Raw genomic sequence first — 16,177 nt, forward strand, 5'->3', positions numbered from 1 at the left:
CCTGCGAGTGCCCACTTGAAGTGACAGGAGGACCACTTTCTGTTGCAAAGAATCTATCCTCACCCAAATGAATTAAATGAACTAGGAGGAAAATAGTGTGGATTCTTTGAAATTCACCAGCATAAAAATCAAATCAAATTTAAGGGGGAAATTCACTACCATAAACTGAGTCATCCAGGTAAAGGCAAGTGAATGGCCTGTCGTTGCAGGTGTGCTGCTACTATAGAGAAATATTTGGTGAAAACTGTCAGAGCCATAGACAGGCCGAAAAGGAGCATTATGAACTGTGGGGAAGAGGACATAGCCATGAATCAGTGGTAATGGATGGAAACATGAGTAGAAGTATCGTTTAGAGTCAGCTCATACCTTCAAAGTCTCCTCTGGATAAGAGGGAGGTTAGCGCTCAGGGAAGTCAATATGAATACCTCCTGAAGCATCTGCACAGTTAGACTTCTGAACGCCCTTGGATTTGTGTGAATAAGGAAGTCGCAGGAGTAGAATTCCTGGCTATATTAATGGGGAGGAATGAATTCTATCATCCACTGTGTGAGAAGTGAATCCATCTGGAAGAGGAGTTTTGTCGAATGACTGATTAGAAGTGAAAACTGAGCACAGAGAGTGCAGGAAGTCAGAAGAAAAGCAAGTGGTATCCAGACTTCAGGAGTGTGAGACAACAGTGGACTTCGGTGATCGTACACTAAGTGTGCAGGTAGCGCTGGATGCCCTCTGTAACAGGAGAGGAGGGTTGCTAGGTCAGAACACATGGTCCAGGTTTGAGTAGGACCTGGGATGAATGCATGCACGCCACAGAGGATGAGCCAGAATCGAAAGATGGTGGGGAGTAGTGGTAACTCTCAAACAAGATGGAGTTGCTGGAAGCAGTATTATTGGGAATACAGTCTTCTAAAGGCACTGTAATTGTACCCTGTAGAGGAGTGCCCCAGTGATAGATGATAAACCATTATGGGAGACACTGTTTCCCTGAGCACTTCTCTGAAAAGATGATCACATTGACATAGGATCTCCAGTAACTTGTCCCTGACAAAGTCATGTAAGATTCTGGACCTTGCCAAGCCATCTGATGTTCCAACACTACCAAGAAGCATGTTGTGGATTGGTACATTTCACATGCAGATCAAATAAAATGCAAATATACAGTTTTATGATGAAAAGTGAGTGAAAGGAGGTGACTCCACCTTCAGCAGCCAGAGGTCAAGTTGGACCAAGTGGAATTAGTGTGGAATACGGACACCAAAATTATCCAGGAACCTGGGTTTTTTTTTGTTTTGTTTTTTTTTTGTAACAAAGTGATCCACCCCGAAGATTTAATGCTTCGTATTTGAAGTCTAAGTTCCATGGAACTGGGACACAGACAATAGGACTTTTCCCACTATCATGGTACGAAACTGTCCTCAGACAGACATGTGAGGAACGAGTTCTGTGTCCTCCAGTGTGTCCCATGAATGGAGGAGGCCAAAGTCATTTGTGTGAAGATCTTTGGTTATTATACCTAAGAGATACATATATATATGATCTTGGCTTGGGGTTTCCTCCACCTCTAGACTCCGAAGGCTGTTTAACAGAGACAAACTAATACAGTCTAGAGGTGGAGGAAACCCCAAGCCAAGATCCCAGTGTTGAAAGCAACAGAAGAGGAGTCCTTAGCTACCTTGGAGGGAAACATTCTTGGTGGAGAGCCGATGACTGGCTGAACTCCACTGCAAATGAACACCCTGGACTCGAACCACCTCCTGGAGTTCTGGAGGGAGCATCTACCTGAACCCAGAAGACCAGGACTCCTTTCCATGGAAATAACTAGGGTATGCTGAAAAGGAGAGTTTGGTCTCCTTTTCTTCAGTCTACCAAATAGACCTTGGAAGGAGTACAGTGTCCAATTGTATATTTATTGCCTCGAATAGGAAGATCCTTCCCAGGGACCTCACCCTTTTACCAGATTGGTTCAGGGGAGAGAAGATGCCCAAACTGTAAAGCTTTACTGAGTCTGTAGTGCGAGGGGACGTAGTCCCACAGAAAATTGCCTCACTTTTGTTGCGGAGCAGTGCGCTGGACTTCATTCCCCCACCTGAGCGGTGTGGAGCTTTCCTCCATGCCCAGACAGCACTGTACTTTATCCTATGCTCGATTAGCATTAGGTTATACTTGAGAGCAGGTGGCCCTAGGCTGCAGTTGCGTAGGAGTCATCGGCGCACTTCATTGGCCTCGATGGTGTCCATGCATATCCCAAATTGCATGGGCAGCATTCATGCATCTCACTTATATTGAGGGCATACTTGCACAGGGGCACAAGTAATCTTTGCTTGCATCAATGGCCACAACTTGCTTTGGGGGCCAGAGCATTGGGGATCCTGCGAAAACCATTTGCATCAGAGCACCCTCTTTGCATCGGGGGCTGGTGCAGTTCACTTGCAATAGGTCACTGATGCACTGGGGGCAGCATCAAGGGCACAGATATGCTGAAGCAGCATGGTGGGCATCGGATTAATTTCAAAAGGTGCCTGTGCACCAGAACAGCATCTCAACATTGCTCCCGTAACAGCTCCAGGAGAACCGGGACTGGCAGCTGGCTTGACTTCTTAGAGACCTTGGAGCTCCGTGGGAGGAATGAGACTCATTGTTCAGTAAAGCTGCTCAACCACAAAGGGATAGTGGATTCATGGGTCCTGATGGAGGCGGAGAACACACAGGCCACCAGCCTTTCCTCTGAAGTACTCAAAGTGAAATAAAAAGGGATGCCAAGGTAGTGAGATAGGAAAGAAAAACAGGGTAGCAATGAAAAATGTTATTTTTGATAGAGGTACGTGGCAGTGTTGATGCTTGGATGAAAAAAAAAAGACTGAAGTGGCTTACTAGGCAACGTTCAAGCATGTGTTCCCACACATGCTCTGTACAGCAAAAGTTCTTCTGCCACCGGATAACATCACCCAAATGTTTTATGGACAGAAAATAGAGATTCAACCAGCCATTCTGCTTGGCTTGCTAAAGGTACAGTTGCTAAAAATAAGGGTATTTTAATTAATGATCTAATTGTCAAGCAAAATCTACAGCTATAGGAAGTCCTTGAATTAAAGTGTTTCAAGCTACAATGACTCAGAATTACGATTTTTCTAAATTGACCCCCATTTTTCAAGGAGGGAGAGTGGCCTAGTGGCTAGAGGAATGGGCTGCGAACCAGGGAAGCCAGGGTTCAAGTCCGGCTACTCCCACTAATACTTCTTGTGACCTTTGGCAAGTCATTTTATCTTCCATTTGCTCAAGTACCATCTTGGGCTGTATGCTTATCACCATTGTACAGTGCTGCTTATGTCCAGTAGTGCTACAAAAATGATAAATATTGTCTGTTAATATAATATTTATTTCAACTTTCAGTCTCTCAAATGCCTCGAAATAGGCGCACACATTCTTGTGCAGATGACCTCGAGACTTGGCGGGTTGACATTAATAGGAAGAGAACCGGGGACTTCCTCTTCTGGAAACAGCGTCAGTGCAATGCTCTATAGGCTTCCCCCGGCACTTTCCTCCTCAAACAAAAAAAAGTAATGCTTTAAAATGTGTCTGTGCTTTCTTACAGCAGCACTATATGTTATTAAACTCTAGAGATGTGAATCGGAACTGAAATCCGAACCGATTCTGGTTCTGATTCACATCTCTATTAAACTCTGGGTTATTTAAATGAAAATAGGGCGCTGACCCTATTTATAAAGTCATGCTTAAGAGATAATTGATTTCAACTTAAGATACTGCTTTCAGGAACCAAGTGTGCCTTCAGTCTGAGAACTTGTATTATGCTTAACTGAAATGGGGATTGGTGAAGGGGATTTGATCAGCCTCCAGGATATTTCGTGGTGGGTTAATTATGTCATCACAAGGAAAGGATGTGGAGTAGCAATACTTTTTTTTTTTCAGAATCATTAAAATTATCTTGCTACCTTTAGCTGGATAACTTTAAACCTAACTAGCTATTTTTTTTTTTTTGTAATATTGCAAGTTAGGTTTAAAGTTATCTTCTCTCTTGTAGCTGGACAACTTTAGCCTTAACCGGCTACATTCAAAAGACCAAGTCTGGTTAAGTGGCCACTAAGTAGTAAAAATAAATAAATAAAGATCCTCTTTCATCCAGCAGCCCAATCACTGATCCCCCCACCCAAGCTGTAAATCACAGGCCCTGCTAGACCTTCCCAACTTCCCCCCCCCCCCCCCCACAAACCCCTTGGACAGGATTTAAAGTTCAAAAATTGAAGAGGTCCAGGACAGGCCTCCCCCCCCCCTGCCCTGCCCACTCACCAGTTCATTAGAATTTTGCCTAAACTATCCCTACACTGCCCCCCCCCCCCCACCACAATCTCTGCCTCCCCTAACCCTCCCACCTCCCAGTGGAAAATGTCAGCCTTCAGCCGGGATCACCGTGCACCGCTACTGTGACCCTGGCCTGGTGCCTTCAGGGTTGCTATGTGAGAGTTCTCCTTATCCACAGAAATGGTTTTTGCTTTATTCCTTTGAACTCTTCCACCTTGGGTAAAGGGGCAGATAAGATCCCCACACTGTTCTCTTCTGCACCAACTTTTCCCCTGCCTGGTCCTAAAGCTCTGTAATAATCTAAATAGCAATATTAAAGTGGTTATTGCCCAAATATCTGGCCTCCTAGGTATCCTGTGTAGCTCCTAGAGAGACCCAGTTATGCGAGTGCCTGCATTTCTGCTCGATCTTACAGCCTGCCTGGCAGAACCAGTGCTAATTTAATTCTATAAACACAGTCAGGTCTATATAGCAGCCATTCTTAGTGACTCTCAGGGTCCCCTGCAGAGCCTTCTAAGCAAACTCAGTCATGTGGGTTACCTGTTCCCAGCTGCTCCTTCCACTCCTCCTCTCAGCAGTTTTACCCCGCTCCCTCTTATTCCTGCACTCACCTGAGCAGCTGCTTTTCTTAGTTTCTCTTTCCTCTGATCCCGGCTCATCCTTGATGTACGGCTCTTCCCCTCGTTCAATGTGGGATATAATCTCAGGGGTGGCGGTGGGAGAGGCCGATCCTGGGATAAGAACACTGCATTAAATTTCCCAGTCACTCAGTGCTTAGCACACAATGGGGCCGATGCAAAAAAAAGAAAAAAGTGCGGAAAGCGGGTGCCAAAAAGTCAGCACCTGCTTTCTTAAACGCACGCATGGCACCCACAAAAGGGGCGCAATGCTATATGGAAATTAGGGGGGGGGTCGCGCTAGCAAGGAGGTGCTAGGGACGCTTGCGCGCCCCTAGCACCTCCATGCTAACATGAACCTGCGGCGGCTGCTGGTTACGAAAACCGAAGCCGGTAAACTCGGCATCGGTTTTCATAACCAGCCATCTGCCAGTAATGAAAATGGACTGACAGACGGCCGGTTATGAAAAACGATGCCGAGTTTACCGACGTTGGTCTGCTGAGGTAATTTATTTTTTTTTTTCTGCTTTTCTGTACTTCTTTTACATGTGCTCAGCTATTAACTCCTGCTCCAGGCAGGCGTTAATACCTGAGAGCTGAATGTGCATCTGAGATGCACACTTTTTTTTTGAATGCGGAGTGAATGAGTAATAGCCATGCATTTGCATGTGATGAGCGCTATCGCATTCACTCTGCGTCGGACGCGCGTTAAATAGGTGCTGATCCCCCTATTGCATTAGGGGGTAGATTAGCGCCTATTTAACCCACGTCCGACTGCGGGTTAATCAGTGCGCTCGGCTGAGTGCACTGCATTGCATCGGCCCCAATATTATTGGCTATTTTCAGGAAGAGACAGATGGGGGAAAATGCTGTGGATTGTTAAAAAGGAAGGCAGAAAACACAAATTGTCTCAGTGAGCTCCAGGGAGGATACTATCTACTATATCAGCGAAAGCAGCTACAGAAGAATGACTCTTTCCACAGTTTAAAACTTTATCACATATTACATTTGCTTCAGGGAAGTAATCGACAAACTGTTAAACACTGGCTGTAACTCAATATGCTTTGTGCTGCTCACAGCCACCCAATATGATTCTACTCACTCTGAGACTTCATCCGGGGAAAATGGTTTATATGCTCGGCGTGTTGTTAAAAACATGACTGGAAAGATCCCCAAGCACTTGGTCCTCTGCGCACCTAATGCACGAGCCAGACAGGAGCTGCTGTGATGCCTCAAGGCTCAGCAAAAGGTAAGAACACTGCCACTGGTACGGGCCTGGGAGATAGAGTGCAACTACTGCCACCAGCCTGGACACAGCAAAAGATGCTGCTGCTACCACCAGCCAGGGGGAGAGAGGCTGCCGTCAACTGTCTGACCTCCGAGGTAAAAGTATCAGAAGGCTGCTCTGGACTAAATCTTCGAGGACTTTGTCCCCCCGGCTTATCTAACTTTCTCTTTCTTTTAATTTGTGCTCTTACCTGAGTCTCGATAACAGGAAGAAATAAACCACATGGATGAAAAATTGAAATGTTTACAAATGGATTTAAATGTATTTTAGCAGACAGCAAGCACAAGGAACAAGAAATGGAGAAATCACTTGCCCGATGATTTTGTTTTCTTTAGTACGGACAGATGGACTCAGGACCAGTTGGTTTATGCTCCCCCGCCAGCAGATGGAGACAGAGCAAGCTGACGTCACAGTATATATAACACTGCAGTGACCCCAGCCTGCCAGTGTTCTCTTCAAAAAGCAACTGTAGACAGACTAGAAAAAATCAGATTAAAAACAGTCAACCATAATTGTACCGAACCAACAATAAGCACTGAACTCAAGTAAGAACATAGGTACCAGTGATTCCTGGGAGCACATAGCCCCACAGGAGGACCATGAACCCAATCAGTTGGTAGCCAATGGCAGGAAGTTGAGTCCACCTGTCTACTTTAAGGAAAACAAAATTATCAGGTAAGTAATTTCTCCATTTCCTAGTGTGTAGACAGATGGACTCAGGACCAGTGGGATGAAACAATGCTACTCCCGATCAGGGCGAGAGGCTTCCCACGGTCCAGTCAACATCGCACGTTCAAAGGCTGCATCCTCCCGGGCCTGCACATCCAGATGATAAAACCTGGAAAAGGTGTGTAAGGAGGTCCACAGTGCAGCCCGGCAAATGTCAACAGGAGACAACAGACTAACCTCCACCCATGACACTGCCTAAGCCAGTGATGGCTAACCTATGACACGTGTGTCAGAAGTGACACACAGAGACGTTTTTGCTGACACGCGCAGCGTTTCAAGGACTATTGGGAATTTTTTTTTTTTTTTTAATATCGGCTGTGCCGAGCCTTTTCTTTTTCAGCTGTGCCGACCCTTTAAAATTTGTTTTTTTAGTATCCCCTACCCTCCGGACCCCTCCACCAATGCCCCCGGGCGCAGGGAGGCTCATGCGGCGCAGCGATGAGGCTCAAGACAAAGATCGCATTTAAATGCGATGATGCTCCTCCTCCTTCCTGCCTGTGCGTCCCCGGAAGTAAACGTTGCCGGAGCCGCGTGGGCAGGAAGGAGGTGAAGCATCAGCGCGTGCAGAAGAGGAGCAGCATTTGCGTTTACGGGCCGCCGCGAATTCCAAGTCGCAGCGGCCCGAGAAGAGGAAGAGGCCCGGTAGCAGGGCCGCCGCGGCCCAAGAAGATCAGGGCCGCTGCAGAGCCCATCCTGCGGAGACCATGAGGAGGCCCAGAAGTGAGAGAGAGGCTGAGGGTCTGTAGAGTGTGCATGTGTGCGTGTTTGAGATGAGCTGAGAGACTGTGTGTGGGAGTGAGGACCTGAATGTTTGCAGAGACAGCATGTGAGAGCCTCTGTGTGTTTGTGAGAGAGAGAGAGAGCGTGTGCCAGTGAGCGCCTGTGTGTGTGTGTGAGAGAGAGAGAGAAATACATGTGAGAAAGAGAACCTGACTGTGTGTTTGAGGGAAGAAGATGGAGAGAAAAGAAACAGAAAAAAAGACAATATAAAAGGAATTGGCAAAAAAATAAGAAAGGGAAGGTGGAAAAAAAAAGCCTGTGACCAACCAATTAGAAAACTAAGATCAGACAGCAAAGGTAAAATAAATTACTTTTTAGTGATTGGCATATGTAATCTTTGGGAATGTGCAAGAATAGCACTTTCTCTACGGATCTCACAATGTACGAGATCAGCATGGAGAAAGTGGAAGCCCACGGGGCCTGCACAGAGGAGGCAGCAGAATGGAATTCAGTGTCAGTAGCAGGAATCGGCACCTCCCCAATTGCCATGCGGCAGCAGTGACAGTGGCAGCAGAGGAATGAGAGAGGCTCTGAGGTTGCTGGCAAAAGAAAGAGAGGGGGGTCTGCCTTTAGTGTGTGCATGTGAATGAATGGGACTCTGCCTGGGGGATGGGGAGGGAGTGGTGTGAAAATGAATGGGAGCCAATAAAAGAAACCGACTGACAGATGAAGTTTGTAACGCTTGCTTGGACTTGAAGTGTACGAAATACCAACCTTCAATTGAAGATTTAGCCAATGAAATTCAGCAACAAAAAAGTCACTAAGCAGGTAAGGTAAAGAATTATTTGTTTTTGCTTTATTAATAAATACAGAACATATATTAAAATTATAACTTTTTGTTATTGATTAGAGCTACAAATATCACAAAATGATGGATTTTTCTATTAGTGACACCACCCAAGTTATGCTCGGTTTTTTTTTAATGAATTTTGACACACTGAGCGCAAAAGGTTGGCCATCACTGGCCTAAGCCCTAGTGGAATGAGCCCTAACCTTAGTTAAGTAACGGATTTTCAGTATCCACACACCTGGCCATGACCACCCCCTTACTCCAGTGAGCTATTGTAGCCTGCGAAGCTGGTTTGCCCTGCTTTCGATCACCATGAAGGACAGACAGACTGACTTTTGGAAAGGTTCAGAAACCTCCAGATGCTGCACAACAAGCCTCTTGATAACCAAGGAATGCAGGAGGCGATACTCTTTTGTGTCCCTGATCTTTTCCAGGGATGGCAAGGAAATGGACTGCTTCAAATGAAACTCCGAGACCACCTTAGCTAAGAAGGATGGAACAGTACGCAACTGCAATGCTCCTGGAATCACCCGAAGGAACGACTCCCGGCAAGACAAGGTCTGCAAATTGGAAATGCGACACACAGAACATATAGCCACCAAGAATACTGTCTTCAGGGTCAATAATCACCAGGAAATGCCATGCAGCGGTCAAAATCCAGGGTCCTCTAAAAAAAAAAAAAAAAAAAAAATCCAGGTTAAGATTCCACAAAGGAACCAGCAACCGTAAGGGGGACTGAAGATGCTTTACTCCCTTCAAGAAATGGGCCACATCAGGATGGGATGATAAGGAGACACCACTCACCATGCTTCTGAAACACATAAGAGCTTCCTGCAAAACCACCACTGGAAGCGAGAACAGATTTCCATTGGCAAGTGGAGCTGATCCAAATAATCCTGAGACTACGGGTTCCAACGAGACAGCAGTGAGTGGTGAAGAGGATGCATATGCGCCCTTGCCCATGGCCCCACTTCCAGGGTTGCCGCCATCAAACAGAGCACCTGTAGATAGCTCCACACCATCAGGCGGATATTGTTCACTAACTGATGCACCTGAGACAACAACCTTTGGATCCATGTGTCCAGTAGAAAAACCTTGTCCAGCCTCGTGTCGAAGTGAACTCCCAGATACTCTGAGAAGGCTGGAGACTGCTCTTGGTCAGGTTCACCACCCAACCTAGCCCCTGCAGTAAGGAAATTACCATGTTGATCACCAGACTACTCTCTGCCAAAGACTTGGCCTGAATCAGCCAATCGTCCAAGTATGGGTGTACCAGGATCCCATCTTTTCTCAATGCCGCTGCCACAAAATCAACCTTGGAAAATGTTCTGGGGCGGTGGCCAAACCAAAGGGCAGCGCCCAAAACTGATAATGGTGATCTAGCACTGCAAAGCATAGAAAATGTTGGCGCTCCAAATGGATGGGAATATGAAGATATGCCTTGGACAGATCCAAGGAGGTTAGAAACTCCTCTGATTATACTGCCATTATCACAGACCGTAAGGTTTCCATGTGAAATTGAGTCACCCACAGATGATGGTTGACACTCTTGAGGTCCAGGATGGAACGAAAGGAACCTTCCTTCTTGGGTACCACAAAACAAATGGAACACTGCCCCATATTTTCCTGAGATGTTGTCACGGGAACCACAGCCCTCAGCTGGAGGAGCCTCAGAAGTGTAGACTCCACTGCCTGCTTCTTCTGTAGGGAGTGGCATGGAGACACCATGAACACTTCCCAAGGAATGCTGCAAAATTCCAGCGTATAGCCTTCCCGTATCACTTCTAAAACCAATTGATCCAATGTGATCTTGACCCACCTCTGATAAAATTGAGATAGGTGTCCCCCTATCTCCTCCTCCCGAAATGGGTGGGCAAGCCTTCATTGGGAAGCTTGGGATGGTCCGACACCCGAGTCTGCTCCTTTCTTGGACTGTCTGGGACGACAAGACTGAGACCTACCAAAAGGCTGAGTCCTCTGAAAGATCGGGTTTCTGTAGGGACGAAAATGCTTGGAACCCCTGAGACGACCCCTAATAGAAAAGGGTTGTTGTAATGGCTTCTTATCCTCCAGAAAATGAGGATCTGGAGATTCACCTCACTTATTGACCAGCTTTTGCAACTCTCTCCCAAACAAGAATGAACCTTGAAAGGGCATTTTTGTAAGATTAGCTTTGGAGGATGCATCAGGTGACCAATTCTGCAACCATAGCCGACGTCTGGCCAAGGTCAGACCAAATCACAGCCTGCGTCTGCCAAAAAGGTGGCAGCAGGTTCCAGAACTGCCCTAGAATTCACCCCTGAATCATCCACCTCCTGAGAGAGAAGCAGACAAGAATGCACCACAAGAGCACAACAGGAAGCAATCTGCAAGGTCATCACCACTGCGTAAAAGGCCTGCTTAAGGACAGATTCAATCCGCCTATCATGCACATCCTTCAAGGCCACTCCTCCCTCCACGGAGATAGTTGTCCGTTTATATATGGTGCAGACAAGTGCATCCACATTGGGAAAATGCAAACGCTCTCTCACAACTGGATCCGGAGCGTATAGCCCTTCCAATGCCCGACCCCCTTTGAAAGTTGCCTCTGAGGCATCCCACTCAAGATCAATCAATTCTTGAATGGCGTCCATAACAGGAAAAAAAGCAAGAAGCTGTGCACAGAGAGAACAAAATGGAATTCTTCTTCAGCTCTGACAGTCCCTGCCCCAGGCACTCCCAATATCTTCAATGTTTGGGGTGTATCAGGGCCGGTAGTTCATCTCTATGAAAGAACTGTAACATGATCTGATAGGGTTCCACAGGAGGAATTTCACCATCTTTCAAGGAATCAGGATTTACTTCATCATCCATGCCAACTGGGACCCCACCAGGAATACCCATGGCAAACAGAGGCGAGCCACAATGTGTAACCGTAGGATTGGAAGAGGGAGGGGCCACTGGCTGAAGGTCTGATCTGACTGGAGTGGGCAAAGTGGAGGACTATGCCTAAACAAAGGCCTGTAAACCTTGAAAAAATGCCACTCAAGAAAAAGCAGCTGGATCCAGACCAAGCACAGAAGGTACTGGAGCGGGCCTGACTGAACTGCTCTTGCCTGCGAAGGAGCCAGTCAAGGAAGTACCAAGGTCTGGGCACCTCCAGCCAAAACCACAACCAGACTACCATCAGAATGAGAATATCCAGGTTTAGGAAAATCCAAGGAAGACAACTCTCCCTGAGCATCCGAACAGCGCAGACACATGTTGGAAGACATGGTCAGGCTGAGAAGTCCTAATATGACAGGCAACACAAAGAGAAAGGCGCTTAGGCTTCTTGCTTACCAGTGCTATGAGCGGCTGTAACTGTGCGTTCAAATAGCTCGTGCTTAAAAAAGGGCGTGCACACAAATCCTAGGTGCCCCAGCAATATGCACAGACACTACTGGAGCACCCTGCTAGAGCATATATCCATGCTCAAAAAAGATATGTGCCTAGCATGGCGCGCACTGCACACACAGACATCCTGTAGAGGACAGCAGCACGCACAAGAGCATGTGAAAACACTGCCGCGGCCTACCACATGGCTGCAGAGAAAATGCTAACTGCAGGGCCTAGCCCACCCGGGCCACTCAACCTGCCAGGCTGCCCAGTTCCCCTAACCCTAAAGGGAGTGGGAACAATGTCAGGACGATGCACCAAGCACAGAGACCGAAGGCAGGCCTAAAAACCCCCATCTATCTCTGTAGGTAATCTTTCCTTTTTTTTTTTTTTTTTTAAACTTACTGGAGCTCAGCGCTTATCGACTGAGTACAGAGGCAGTCTCTGGCTGCAGGGGGAGAGGGCATTTGCCGACACTGGCATGCTCTGCCTCCTGCAGCCGCTGCCTTTCAGCTGTACAAGCAACTAAGTCCATGCTGGGAACTGGCTACTGGACCAAGGCACACCTCTGAGGGCCCACGGAAATCACCTCAGGAATTCTCAACTGTGGGAGGGACCTTTAGGTATCACCGCGGGAGAGCAGGCCTTACTTTTCTCAATATAAATTTCTCCTTTCCAAATTCACAGCAATCCCCATAGGGAAATACATGTCCACCATCTGCTGGAGACGGAGAATACTGGCAGGCTGGGATCACTGCAGGATATATATATATATACTGTGATATCAGCTTGCTCTGTCTCCATCTGCTGGCAGGGGAGCATAATCTGCTGGTTCTTAGTCCATCTGTCTACATACTGGGAATAAAATCGCTTAATTCTCAAGCAGAGAGACTAGTAAGCAAAGCTGTCCCTTTCTTCCTGAGTAGAGACTGGCTGGACCTGAGCAAAGCACTAGGTGCCTGGAACCAGTTCTAAGTTTCTATTTTATGTTCCTTCTTTATATACCACCTGTGTATGTGACTGGCTGTTTGTTATGCTTCCCCTCACTGTCTTTCTTCCACTCCCTGCAATTCAGCATGAACCAGTTCATACTGGTTCTTTATTGCTGACCATATCCTCTCCTCTTCCTTTGTTTTTTTTAGTTTTGCTGATTCTGGAAAAAACAGTTTTTATACCCCACTGTCCCTTTCCTTCGGGCACAGAATTCAAATCCTGTCCCCCACAGTGCATACTCAGACACTCTGGCTGCTACCTAAAACCACATGTCCTACAGGCCTCCTCAGTGTTCCATATGTTGCTATTATTTTTTTATACCTGTATGTTCGGTCCATCAATGTCCTTCTGTCCAGTGAAGCAGAGCTGGCCAGGCCCTACACACAAGGATCAGTCATTCTTTGGACTATTACACCTGTGCTGGATTCCCATAGCTGTGCATATTTCTACACAACTCAGGCTCTACAAGAGCCAACATTGTTGCACAGCTGGCCTGCAGGAAAGTTGTGATGAGGCTAAACGAATGAGGAGAGGGGAATGAGCAGATGCCGGAAAGAGGAAGGAGGTGAGGAGAGAAGCCTGGGAGAGAAGAGGTGCCTAGGAAAGAACAGTAATGGACTTCAAAAGGGCATGGGATATACATAGAAGTATTCTAAAGGCTAAAGAATGAACATGAAGAAAATGGGTAACCTGTGTTAACTGGGGTTATCTGCATGGAGTGGCAGTTACTACACTTTAACAGAAGCCATGGGAGTAATCTGCACGGAGTGGTAGTTACTATCCTTAACAGAAAGCATGGGGTAACCTGCACAGAGTGGCAGTTACCATCCTTAACAGAGAGCATAGGAGTAACCTGGAGTGGTGGTTACTATGCTTATCAAAGAAACATAGAAATGATGGCAGAAGAAGACCAATCGGCCCATCCAATCTGCCCAGCAAGCTTCACACTTCTTTTTTCTCATACTTATCTGTTTCTCTTGGCTCTTAGTAACCTTTGATTCTATTTCTCTTTCACCCCCACCATTAATGTAGAAATATAATGTAGAAACATAGAAATGATGGCAGAAAAAGCCAATGGTCCATCCAGTCTGTCCAGCAAGCTTCCCATGGTAGTATCTGCCGTGCCATGCAGGTTACCTCCATGTATCAATCAGTGCTGCTTGACGTCCTTTGCTTATGGACTTAGCCTTAGAAGCAGTCCTGTGTTCTTTCCTTAATGTCTGTGCATCAGTACCCCAGACTGTAAAAAAGTCATGACTCGTGTTGGTTGTCTCTGAATCCAAATTTCTCTTTCCCTCCACCCCCCACTTTTGAAGCAGAGAGTGATGAGGCAATTGCCTCAAAAGCATCACAACTTTATTGGTTAAGGGTAGAAATTCCAAGGGGAGTAGTAACTGCTGCTCTGTTCAGGTTACCCCCATGCTTATCAGTTCTCCAGACCATAAAATTCGGGGCCCTCATTGATTGCTTTCTGCCAAGTCCCCTTTTCCCCCCTATCTGAATCCAATTCCTCTTTTCCCCTGCTATTGAAGCAGAGAGCAATGTTGGAGTTGCATCAAAAGCATCAAGTCTTATTGATTAAGGGTAGTAACTGCTGCAGCAGCAAGTTACCCTCAAGCATGATTTCTTAGTTTCCTTTAGGACTTGGTCTTGGAAGCAGTGATGTGCCTTTTCTTTTTCCCTTATGTCTGCATATCAATATCCCAGACCGTGGAAGTCGAGGTCCTCAGTTGTCATCTATATCCAATTCCTCTTCCCCCCCCCCCCCCCCCGCCATCTAAGCAGGGAGCAATGTTGCAACTGCATTAAAAGCATCAAAACATATTGGTTAAGGGTGGTAACTGTCGTAGCAGCAAATTGCTCTCCCCCCCCCATCTCATTTCCATCCTCTAGCTTTTAGAGATCCTCCGTGTTTATTCCATGCCCCTTTGAATTCTTTCACTGTTTTCTTCTTCACCACCTCCTCTGGAAGGGCATTTAGTACCCTTAACAGAAGGCTTGGGGGTAACCTGAATGGAGTGGTAGTTACTACCCTAAATAACTTGCTAGGCAGACTGGATGGACAACTTGGGTCTTTTTCCTGTTGTCATTTGCTTTACTGCAATGTGCTTAAAAAAAAACCCAAAAACCACACTTTACAGAACTGAGGTAATATTACTTTTGTATAGGTCACTAGTAAGATGCCACTTCGACTATTGGGTTTAGCTCTGCAAGCTGGACCTTTGTAGGGACACTGAGATGAAGGAGACAGTTCAGAGAAGAGCTACTAAAATCATACAGAGCCACAACAAATCCTAGAAAGAAAGGCGCAAGTACCGTAGCAGGTGAATATGTAGTAAATCCAGTGTTAATGTGCACTCTCATTGGAGTGAGAAACAGGAATTTTATATGTTAATGCCATTTCTCATTTGCATTCTGAAGTTTCTGGCAGCCAGAACTGGAAGGGTTAATCTCCTGCTGTTGATGTGTAATAACGTCTGAGTGTGGCCATTTCTTATTCAGCTGCCAGGAGACAGATATAACAGAGGCTGAAGGTCTGTGATCCCGCTGCTGACGGGCTTTATATAACTGGGGAGACAGGCAGCAATCCGGGTCCAACTAATCTTTATAGAAGTAGCCCAGGAAGCAGAGGCGTTGCTAGGTACATAAAAGATCCGGCCCACGGGCCATTAAATCCTGCTCTTCAGTCCCCCTGAGATTTTGGTAATTAACTCAAATCATGATCAGCGGCTTCCCCTTCTTCCCCACCCCCCCAAAAAACAATCCATTAAAAACATATAACTGGACATCACACAAATAATTTCTGTTCTATGTTCCCATGCAGCTGTCAGCAGGGAGTCTTCCTTGAAAAGTGCTTCCAGAAACTCTAGGGACTGTGAGGGCACGAGACTGAATTCACCACCAGCCTAGCCGCACCAACAGGCATACTACAGAGTTAGTGGCTTGGGTGTTTTCCTGGGCAGACTCGGCCCGAATGAGCCAGTCCTCCAGGTAGGGGTGGACCTGAATATCCTGCTTGTGCAGCTTGGCTGCTGCAACCACCATTAACCTTGGTAAAGGTCCTCGTGCGGTTGCGATGCCAAAGGGGACGTCTTGAAAGCAGAAGTGTTTGCTCAATACACAGAAGCATAAGAGTTTCTCTTATCGGGATGTGAAAGTATGCTTTGGCCAAGACTAGGGCGAAGCATACTAGCGAGGGGTTTCCATGTGGAAATGCGGAATGCTGACCCCCCCTCTTAAAAGGTCTCATACAGGCCGAAAGGAGCCATCCTTCTTGGGTACCACGAAGTAGATGGCGTAGGTTCCCGT

The 16,177-nt window shown here is 46.6% G+C and overlaps 1 protein-coding gene across 1 annotated transcript in view; it reads right to left on the bottom strand.

Annotated features, from left to right (window-relative positions):
- The window catches only part of LOC115083184 (zinc finger protein 27-like), an 89,916-nt gene that overhangs the window by 70,432 nt on the left and 3,307 nt on the right, over window positions 1-16,177 (bottom strand). Inside the window, exon 3 of the mRNA XM_029586991.1 lies at window positions 4,926-5,045. Within this exon, the coding sequence (XP_029442851.1) occupies window positions 4,926-5,045 (120 nt within the window). The remainder of the gene's footprint in view (window positions 1-4,925; window positions 5,046-16,177) is intronic.

The sequence above is a fragment of the Rhinatrema bivittatum genome, chromosome 2 (genome assembly GCF_901001135.1).
Source record: "Rhinatrema bivittatum chromosome 2, aRhiBiv1.1, whole genome shotgun sequence".
Classification (NCBI taxonomy): domain Eukaryota; kingdom Metazoa; phylum Chordata; class Amphibia; order Gymnophiona; family Rhinatrematidae; genus Rhinatrema; species Rhinatrema bivittatum.